General features: G+C 49.1%; 1 protein-coding gene across 2 annotated transcripts; it reads right to left on the reverse strand.

Moving 5' to 3' along the window:
- Positions 1-1150: 1150 nt before the first annotated feature.
- On the reverse strand, positions 1151-7732 carry JPT2 (Jupiter microtubule associated homolog 2). 2 transcript variants are annotated; one of them, XM_015877243.2, is made up of 5 exons: positions 7654-7732; positions 5463-5608; positions 4847-4989; positions 4229-4274; positions 1151-3518 (listed from the first exon to the last, which is right to left on the reverse strand). In XM_015877243.2, the coding sequence occupies exons 1-5, from the start codon at positions 7695-7697 to the stop codon at positions 3334-3336; spliced, it is 564 nt and encodes a 187-aa protein (XP_015732729.1). In that variant the 5' UTR covers positions 7698-7732; the 3' UTR covers positions 1151-3333. The 2 variants fall into 2 exon arrangements, with proteins under 2 accessions (XP_015732729.1, XP_015732730.1); XM_015877244.3 differs by lacking the exon at positions 7654-7732 and adding an exon at positions 5749-5860.
- Positions 7733-10886: the final 3154 nt, after the last annotated feature.

Here is a 10886-nt window from a genome sequence, read left to right on the forward strand (position 1 = left end):
ACCGTGTGCGGCCATGGGGAGCGGGGGGGGGGCGAGAGCTGCGGGGGGTCGGGGCCCTTCACAGGGGGGGATGGAAGCGCCGCACCGCGGGGCCGCCCCCAGCTGAGCGCAGTCGAGGCGCCGGTACCGGCCCCGCACACAGAGCTGGGCAGAGCAGCGGGTTGTGCCGCCCCGCACATGGATCCGTCCCACCGGCTGCTCCGCGCTGATCGGAAATCGAGACTGGGGGCGGATTGTGCGAGCGGCGCCGCCTGCGGGAAATAGAGGGAGAGACAGAACCGGGGCAGGGGGTGAAGCTTGTCGCTAAGGCAGAAGTTGTAACATCAGCTGTAAAAACAGCCGCGACTCCACGACCGCACCGAGCACCGGGGGGGAACAGCCCGGCCCAGAGCGGAGCCACGGAGCCACGGCTCTGCAGCAAAGGGAGCGGGCGGGGGGCGATCCTTCCCAATGACACCTTCTCCCCGACCTGCCCTATGGCCTCATTCAGCTCCTTGCTGTGAAGGAAGTGGAGCGATGAGATCAGAACACGAGGTTTGCCAAAGTACTTATAGGCTCCTCGTTGCTCCTGGAGCAGAAGATGAGGGATGTCGTAACACAGGGCGACATGGCGGTGACTCAGCTCACAGCTGGGATGTGCCGGGGCAGCAGGGCTGGAGCAGGGACAGGACATGGCAGCAGCGACAGCCCCATCCCCTCCACCCGATGGAGAGCTGGCAGTGCTTGGCTGTGGGTGTCCCCCTGGTGACTCCACCACTCATCACAGACAAGGACTGAGGCCTCAGGGCTTACAGCACATGCAGCTCACACCCATTGCCAAGGCTGCTTGTGGCACATAACCTGACTCAAGTCCATGGAGCTGAGTGTGCAAACAGCTGAAACTGATGTGGAACCTGCAGCTGGTCAAACAAGTGAAGAGGTTCAACTTGACCAGCACCAACCCAAGCGCAGCACCTCCTTGTGCTCACCGACATTTCGCAGTGCTCCATTTCTCTATGACAGGCTGGGATGCAGCACCAAGTACCGGTACTGGCCAGGAGAGGGCATCAGCACCGCTGCTGTGTGCAATGCTTCCCATTAGAGATAAAACTCGGGGTTATCCAGCTGGACCACCCATGGATTGATAACAGCACACATCTACAGCACGCGGTGAAGTAGCAAAATACAGACGTTTATTGACAAGTGCATGGTCCAGCATTTGATTTCAGTTCATTTTCTGTGGCAGAGAAAGGTTCTAATCAAGCTGACTTGAAGAACTGAGATGTGGTTTAGATACCGAACAAAAAGAAGCATGAAAACAAACAGTTTAACCAACATAAAGGCCCAGTTTGAAGTTTGTTTAAAAGACAGGCACTGCAGCCAATGCACTAAGAGATGACAAACCTAAGCTCAGCATTAGAGACATCAACGGTACCGGATCCTTCAATGCAGAAAGCAGCTTCTGGTTGAGGTTTGTGCTGTTCTTTTAAATCTAGTTACCTGGTAAAATCCTGCCTGAGAGGTATTGAAATGGAAGAGTCTGAAGCTCAGCCAGAGGCACAGCAGCACAGACTTGAGAAAAGCTGCTGGGAAATACATGTTTGGAAGTAGCATAAACGTAATCTGAGGTTTAAGTTAGAATCCCACAGCTATTTAGACCCTTAGTATTGCCCCATATACTTCACTTTCACAATCTGAAAAGGCAACTAAGTCTTGCAACACAGTCATCCACCACTTCTGACAAACTAAGCAGAGCGGTCTATAAACAGAACAGACTAATAAGCACCACAATCAGAGTGTTTTTAGCACCTGACCCAGAGGAAGTTCCCTCTAAACAGCAGCAGTTCTCAGGGAACCTGGGTTAGAACAGCAGTGAATATATCAGATAAGGCCACTTGTTCTTTGGTGTACCTGAACAACTCCTGCTTTGATATGGCAAATGTAAAGAGTCACTACTAAATACACCGAGCTGCCTAAGCACTTCATGTTGACATTCAAATATGAAAGCTATGAATATGATCAGAAAGCCCATTCAGAGCATTAATGGTGGGAGCTGCCCTCCCCACATACTCTTGTTCAATAAATGCACACCTTCCAAACATGATTTAAGAAAGCCAGCATCAACAAAAGGGCTGTATTGTCTTTGCTTCTCCAACTAGGAGAGTCTACAGTATGACTCAAACAACTACAGTCATGGTTTGGGAAGAATTCAAGTAGCTTTCATCCTTAGCAACAAAAATCTGAGCAGTCAAAGGCAAAAGCAAGGCTGACTGAGGCTGAGAATTCATTACCAGTCAGCACAGGCAAATGAAACAATGCACTGTGGTGAAGACAGTATAACAGTTCTGGTTTCCACAGCATATAAAAGTAAACCACCACTGCAGAAACTAAGGCATTTCTATACAGGTTGGGTTATCAAAGCCAGCTGGCTGGACATCTCAGCATATAATCTACAGTAACCGTAGACCAAATGTTTCTGTTCAAAGAGTACTATTAAGCCACTGCTTGCACTCGCATCTTATCCATAAAGTGTGCAAGCACTCAACCATGATACTTTCCTCAATGTCTTCTAGAAGCACCTACAAGAAACGGTACAATGGACTGGTGTTATCATTTATCTAGAGCTACTCATAGCAACCAGCAGATTGCTGAAGGCAGAAGAAAGGCCTGAATGCTTTGGGGAGGGGAAAAAAGAATAAATCAAGGTATCTATCAACATATGGTGATTTATGAGAGTGTAAGAGACCTTCAGAGTGTTTGCCCTCGTATCAGCAATCACACGCTGTGAAGGAAGAAAGGAAAGAGAACTAAAGATTAAAGACTCTCAAGAACACGGCAGCACTAGTTGTTCCAGTGGAACTATTTACATTAAAGCAACTGCAAGTCAACTCGCACTGTGAAGCCGTCTCTCCTAGTGCCAAGAAAAAAGCACAGCCTACCTGCTTTGCTTCAAGATATTCCCGATGTGACCTCCAGGTCCTGACCCATTCACATTTCACATGTTGACTGTACAGAGGAGCCCAGTTCCACCAGTGCGTCCTGAGCCGCTTCCCAGCCCAATGAACTCACCACAAAGCAGCACTGCTCTTTCACTAAGTTACATTAATGTTCCCCCTCCACCACCCACCTCGGCAGTCCCACACTCCTGTCTTCCACAGCGCTCATCCCTTCCCCCCCCTCATCCCTCCCTCCCTCATCAACCCCAAATCACCGGGTTTCTTTTCCATACACATTAGCACAACTCTCATCCACCAGCCTAAGGATCTACCCACATACAATACCCTGAAAACTGACCTCACAATCACAGACCAGAGTTTCTGTGCAGACTCCGTAAGTGAAAGGGAACAGATGACCCTAATAGAACGCAATGCTGGATTTTCCACCCGGGGGATTGAGGACTTTGTTGTGTGAGCGTGGCCTTGGCCCCAACCTGGGCTCGTGATTGTCTATCTTGGGTTCTGGCTCCTTGCATCGCTCCTCTTTGCCCACATCTTTTTTCTCACCGCCATCTTCCAGCCGTGGTTTGTTATTTTCTGCAGCTGAATAATAAGAAGAAAAGGATGAGACCAACTCACACACTGAGTGAATGAAGCACTTTTTGCACGTGCCATCCCAAGTACACAAAACTCTTCCCAACGTCTCCCATCCACAACACACTAAAGACGTGCTGAAGGAAACACAAACCAGGAAAGAATTGCACTTTTGCAGTAGTTTCCTCCCTTAAGCAGTTTCTCTCTCTAGGAAAGATCTGCAGGCTGAGCAATGTACCTTCTCAATTACTTTGGCACTTTCAGGCAGTTCTGTCATATCAAGCTTGAAAACCACGCACTCATCATCCCTTCACTATAATTAGCAGGGCAAAGCAAGTTTTGTCAGTCAGCTATTTGTTGTTTACAGCTTGAGGATGCCTAGATGACACACTTGTGGGAGATGGCAAGGGAGAAAGAGACTCTAATGGGGTGTTTTATAAATATGCAGATGTGTCTCTGTCTGTAGCACCAACATAGTGCCAAGAAAAGTATATATGCACACTATACACATTATCAAGACTTCTGCACGTGGTGATCTCCTCAGTAAGAAGAAGAGGACAACTTCCCTGAAGTCATACGACTCAGTTTCTGACTGAGAAGGAAAACCTCTCTGCTCCCTCACGCTAATGTCTGGTGTCAGACTTATGTTTTCAAGAGGAAGCAGAAGGAATCATCCCTCAGAGCGTACATTCCCAAAAACAAGAGTTTGTCTTGCTGACCTTCCGGCTTCTTTGGTGTTTCATCTTCCTTCAAGACGATGTGATCCTGCAACGAAACCAAAACCAACCTCAGTATAGTGCTGCTCTCAAACAGGAACCCTGCCACAGAATCTTCAGGAGGTTTTGCTTTGTTTCTGACCAAAGTTCACTCGTTTATCACGGTAAGAGCCAACAGCCACAGCCACTGCACAGCCCTTCATCTCCCCCACCTCCCCGTAATCCCTAAGGCACTACTGGAATTAAACTCTCAAAGTTAACTTCTACCTTATGTTCAGGCACTGAGATGAGTGAAAGCATTTCATTAACTCTTCAGATGCTTAAAGCCTGCTGACAGACCGCTCAGCCCAAAGGCCGAGAATTGCCCTTGTTCACTGCAGGAGCATCAGACGAGATGGCCTTCAAGGGTCCCTCCCAACTCAAATGATTCTATGATGCTGTGATTCCATTTACCACACTTGACAAACAGCTAATACCACCACGGATCAACTATCAGAAGAGATCCCAGGACCAACTGGGATCATTTAAGTTTGTCATCTCAAGAAGGACAGGCTCTGTATGGCTGAGCAGACTGCAGGGTGACTCATGAGCTCCCTGGTCCAGTAAGTACCATTCCGATACCTTTGGCTTGTTGGGATGCGCTCGCACAACACTGGCAGATACTGGAGAGCCAAAGATGTCACTTGTCTTCCCACCAGGCGGATTCAGACGTGGACGAGGCTGAGCAGTGCCAGAATCCTCAAAAATACCACTTTCTTTTCCCCCTGCAAAACAGGTTTTGGGTTCTTTTTGGTTTTTTGTTTGATTTTCAGATGACTTAATTTTACCAAGCTATAAAAGCACGTAACAATTCAAAGACTTCTGGCACCTGACTGACTTGCTCCTGCCTGGAGATACTGTCTGAAATCCTTTATTACAGGAACTCAGCCGAGCTCTGATTCACAGCTGTGCTCATTGCAGCTGGCTGGCAACAGAGCTCTAGAATAGAAGCAGCTTCCTTTCATCACTTCCTAGGCCTCAACTCAGAAAGAATCGGCCTTGATGTGCTCAAAACCCTATGAATATTTCAGTGACTTTACTTATTCATATCTCCATGTATGTGAATAGATTCAGTGCTCAGGCTCACTCACGCTGTACAAACCTGACATAAGGCAACAGCATTGCACAGCAGCAGCACAAACCCAGCTCTGCTCTGCAGATCAGGGCCCAGCTGTGCCACGGAGGTGGCTGCCCTTACCTGGAGGGTTTGTTCTTTTTGGAAGGTTCTGTGGTTCTTCTGATGCTCCAAAGATGTTGGACGCCATTCGGTGAGGTTTGCTGGGAGAAGAAACTTCTGCACTTCCAAAGAGATCACTGGACCCTCCTCCAGGGGGCTTCAGGACCCTGCAGCACAGGAGGAGGGAAGCAATAGATGAACGTCTGTTTGGAAACGTGTTTGATGCCTTCCTCCACATTCAGTGGAGACTGCAGACAGTCCAGACAAAGCACAGCAATGTAATGCCAACATAGGCATTGAAACCCACCTTGATAACTGCAGCTACCTGATCAACTGCCTGCAATCTTCACAGCTGAGTAAAACCAGCAGCTCCATTACACCTCTTCTAATGCAAACACCTGATGTGCAGCCCAACAAACCTCCCCTTTTATACAAAGAGGGCAGTTACAAGATCTTTGAGGCCTCCCTTCCATCACGTGGGCAAGTTGCACATTTCCATCATTACAACGCTCTAGAAAATGTAAGAGGCACCTGAAGTACTTAAAGCTGGGAGATGGGATGGAGAACTAAGGGGACAAGAACAAATAAGAGACAGGGAAGGGGCTCTTGTTAAAGCCGTGACCCCACAGAACTGGGGCCATCTCTGACTTGCCACCACTCCAGCTATTTTAATGCATTTACCCTTATCTGAGCTCCAGGTGCACTAACCTAAGTATGTGACCACAGAGGCTGAAAGGAAAAGCAGTTTAAGCAGATGGAAATTAAGCACCCCCAGTTAACTGGAAGTCCGTCAGTTCATCTCAGGCAGCCAAACTATGAACCTACCCTGTACGTATAAAACCTCTAATTGCTTTGTTCTCTCCTGGCAGACTGGAAGAATTTTAATCAGGTTTTGTGGGCTTTTTTCCTGCACCCAAACACTGAATTTGAATGTTCTTTCCCAATTAAGCCTTTCAGCCCGGCTATGGAAGGAGAGCCAGGACTTACCCATTACTCCAAGGCACTGTTACCTGCCCATACATTTATATAAACCACACATCTACAACTACACACATATGGAAGTGGAACAACCGAAGCCCTGCTTGGTTCTCAGACAGTTCCATTAAAGCAGGTAGAAGAGAAGAGCTGCTTTCCACATCAGAGACCACAGCTGCACTGCTGGGCAGAAGGCAGATGCCAGCAGTGAGCTCTGAAGCAAAGACCAGAAAGCTGCTGATCAGCTCCTGCTGCTGGTCACTGCAGGCTCCCTGCAAACAAACAGCAAACTTCACAGCTGCTGTGCTATGGACCTGAAGGCTCTGCAGCACTGCAGCGATGCTGATGGGGAGGAGGGCAGCACGTGGGTCACTGCTGGATTTTCAAGGCCAACATTCAACAATCCTGGCACAGTGGTCTGGAAGCTGCTCACACACCAGACAGAAATGATAAGAAGTAAAAAGTGATCCAAGGGATCAAACACCTCCTGCTCCTCTATGGGGCAGGGATCAAACACCAGCCCTATGGGACAGGCTGAGAGCCGGGGCTGTGCAGCACACAGAGGGCTGCAGGGAGAGCTGAGAGCAGCCTTCAGTAGGTAAAGGGGGGCTGTAAGAGAGAAGGGGACAGAGCCTTTGGCAGGGACTGATGTGACAGGCCAAGAAACGATTTCAGACCAAGAGAGGGAGGATTTAGATCGGCAATAAGGAAGAAGCTCATTATATGGGCAGTGAAGCAGAGGCTGCCCATAGAGGCGGTGGGTGCTGCCCCATCCCTGGACACACACGAGGTCGGGCTGGGCGGGCTCTGAGCAGCTGCTGGAGCCGTGGGGTCCCTGTTCATAGCGGGGCAGTGGGAGCTCACGGCTCTGAGGGTCCAACTGCAACGATTCAATGAGCCGAGGAGCCACGAAAACAAAGCAGCGGGACATCAAAGCTCACGGGGCTCCGCGCCTGTCCCGGCTGCGGGGATTCCCGAGCTGGAAGCGGGACAAAGAGCGGCCGGGCAGCACCGGCAGCACCGGGCGGCTCCGTAAGGGAACAATGAACCCACAGCCCACCCCACCTCCACGGGAGGCCCCGCTGCCCGGATCCCCCCCGGCCTCCGCCCCTCAGCGCCACGCCCCGGGCTGAGCCCCGAACGGAGCCCACACGGCCCCGAGGAACCCACACGGCCCCATAGAGCCCGCACGGCCCCATAGGACCCCGTAGGCCCCACACGGCCCCGTCCCGCTGACCTGGAGCTGGGTTTGCTGCTCTCGGCCTCGGCTCCCTGGAACATGGTGCTGCAGCTCGAGCAGCGCCGCGCTCCGCCTCGGCCGCCTGTGGAGCAGGTAGCACCCGCCCCGATCTGCTGTTGGTGACTGTAGCTGTCCGTCAAAGCCAGTAGCCTATCGGAGGCGTTCCGCCCAGCTCGGCGTCCCGCCCACCCAGAGGGCCTCGCGGCGGGAGGGAAGGTTGAACACGAGACGCCGGCGCCTGTCTCGACCGGCTCCTATTGGCTGCTCCGCCTGTCAGTCAAAAAACAAGGGGAGAGGAGGGAGGGCGGGGCGAGGAGATTTAAAGGGCCAGTGCAGGGTGATGCAGTGACTGATTTGTGATGCCGGCAATTAGGGGCCACTGCTGGGATGGAGCTGGGGGGTATTAAAGGATCTACGGCCCCAAACAGTGCTGAAAATACAGGGAATGGTGGTGTGGGAGATGGGAACGTCAATGGCTCCCAGTGCAAAGGGAGGGCAGCGAACACAGCGACATGTTAGACCAAGTATTAGTATGTATTTATGCACAAGAATAAAAACAGCTTTACAAGTTGAGTTGGAAATCCAAACAGAGGAAGTCGAACAGCTCCTGGATATTATATTAAATAACCAAAACACCTTTTTTTTTTTTTTTCCTTTTTCTTTTCCTCCAAAATCGGTAAAGAATAAATAATATAATTTACAATATGGTACAAAAAAATAATCGGTAAGGACAAGCATTCTGCTTTATACATACACTATATCGGTATATTTATAGTCTATAAAACAAATTCACATCTCAAACAAGCTGGAAACCTCGGCTGATATGGCTTAACTATTAGTAAAGGAAACAGCAGCGGGTTCTGCTGCCGGGACCTGAAGCTCTAAAGCAGCTCCCACGTTCCACAGGTCCCATAACCCAGCAGTGCCTCCCTCAGTTAATGCTCATCAACTGCTCTGAGTGTATGAGATCCAAAGGGCTGAAAAGTCAGTAACAAAAGTGCGGTTCTTTCCTTATCCAACAAAAGGTTCTTTCCTTATCGATGCATCCCGAGTTTGAGTCAAAACCCAAATGCAATTCTAATGTCCATGCTGGGATCTGCGAGTCGTGAGATGGTCTGGGAGGTTCGATCCGAGCTACTTAATTCAATGTAAATACAAATGGGTGCCGAGGGAGGCTTAACACAGCCACGCTACCAACTATTAGTATTCCTATGCTTAGTAGGTTTAGTGATCAAGGAGAAAATGAACCATGTGGCTGTTATAACAACCAGCACTGAGCTGCTATAACAACCAGCACTGAGCTGCTATAACAACCAGCACTGAGCTGTGATAACAACCAGCACTGAGCTGTGACAACAACCAGCACTCAGCTCTCTGCCACTCGGAGCTCCTGCTTCATACACAGTCACGGGGAAGCCGAGCAGAGGTTTACAAATAGATCTAGTGAAAAACTAAAGCCTTACAGCGATTTATACCAGAACTGGAGGTTCTTTGTGTCCCTTTGTCCTCCTCAGCTGCCCCCGGTGCAGCAGGCAGCTGTTCAACCTGCAAAGTCACGGCTTGTTCCAATCCTACCCAAAGTTCTGCACAGCCTGCTTGGATGTTTGCTAAGGAGAAGCTGACATCGTTACAAACAACGTTACAAACCCTGTTATTTCAGTCAGGGAAGCTGAACAAACTCAAACAAAAGTTTAGGGTACATGCACACACACACACACAGATCATCATTCACACACACAATCAATCCAAAAGTTCCACATTGATTTACGTTACTGCCACGTTTCTCCCCAATAAAGCTTTACTGTCCTGAATGGGTTTAGATATTAAAATGCTGTTTGCAGAGCACTGAGCTTCTGAACCCAGAAGCCAAATATTAAAGGCAGGAGACTTGAGGAGCTTCCAGTCTGCAGAGCCAGGAGGATGCTGAGATTCTGGAGGAAGGAAGGGTGACAAACTCTGTTCTGCCATCAGAACCTCTAAGAGGAGCTGCTGCCAAACACGTTTCTAACCATACAAGTGTTCCTATGCCAAAGAATGCAGCAATCTTATATGGGATGTCTTGGAATGAAACACTGATCTCACAACTTTCGGGCTGACATCAGTAAAGTCGCTCTGGGCTGCACTAAGGGTGCATCAGAAAACTCACATCTTCCCTAAGTGATAAGAGCAGAAGGCAAACTATATAGCAGCAAACCAAGATCTGTGTAAGCAGGGTGAAACAGCAAATGCCATCAGTGCATCGTGAGCAAGGTTACAAGCAGGAGGTCTCAGTCAAACGCCTTGTAAAAGCATCTAAAGGCAGGCAGGCAGGACTCCATCCACCGGGTATAGTGCAAGTTGGGAGAGCGAACCCCTGGTAAGTGCCTAAGAGATGGGGAAGCTTTGTTTGTCCAGTAATAATATAAAGCTGAGGTTTATATAGGACTGGCCCCTTGGATTATTTCAGAGTGACTTAAAACAGCCCGAGGAGGAGCAGACAAGTGCTAAATGAAGGGGCACAGCAAGGAGTCTCTCTCAAAATCAGAAGGAAAGGAAATAGGAAGTTTCCTGAGTTATAAAGGTAGAATTGAAGTAAAAACCAACTGCAAAGAAAATAACTGCAGATTCTTTTCAACCAGCTGGAATCAGGATCTGGGTCTTTCAGATACTGAAACGCTACCATTAAAAGCATTGGGATTTAGCAGAGGGAGCTGCAGATCCATCAGTGCTTGGGGGATGATAACGGAAAGTGACGCCCTGAGGTACCACAGAGCACCTGGAACTCACAGAATGAGCAGTGAAGGCATCCAGCTGGGACTTGGCACCGCTTCTCTTTGTGACACAAGACAAGATTTCAACAACGTGAGCATTAACGTGTTTGTTACCTATAGGTTACGTTATTCTTTCCTATTTCCTCCCCTGGGAAATTTCTCAAGAGCTTTTTTTATTTTATTTTTTTGCCTTTTTTTGTTGAGAAAGAGAGCAATATTTACAGGTTTCCAGCACAGCCAAAACTAAGGACAAAGCTTTCCTAGTGATAAGCTCTTTTTGCAGTGTTTCCTGACGTGAAAAGCAACTGTTCCTCATGGAAAGTGGAAAAGCACTCCCCAACTCATGGGGTGAAGAATCTCAAAGGTGAAGGACATGAGTGCAGTCAGGAGGATGACTGGGATGTGTGGAGGGGTTTCAAACTAGAGTGAACTCCCCAGGGATCCATGCAATCCAGGGGGAGGGTAAAGCTGAGCTCCCCT

This window comes from Coturnix japonica, chromosome 13 (genome assembly GCF_054131305.1).
Source record: "Coturnix japonica strain WE chromosome 13, WE-NBRP24, whole genome shotgun sequence".
Taxonomy (NCBI): domain Eukaryota; kingdom Metazoa; phylum Chordata; class Aves; order Galliformes; family Phasianidae; genus Coturnix; species Coturnix japonica.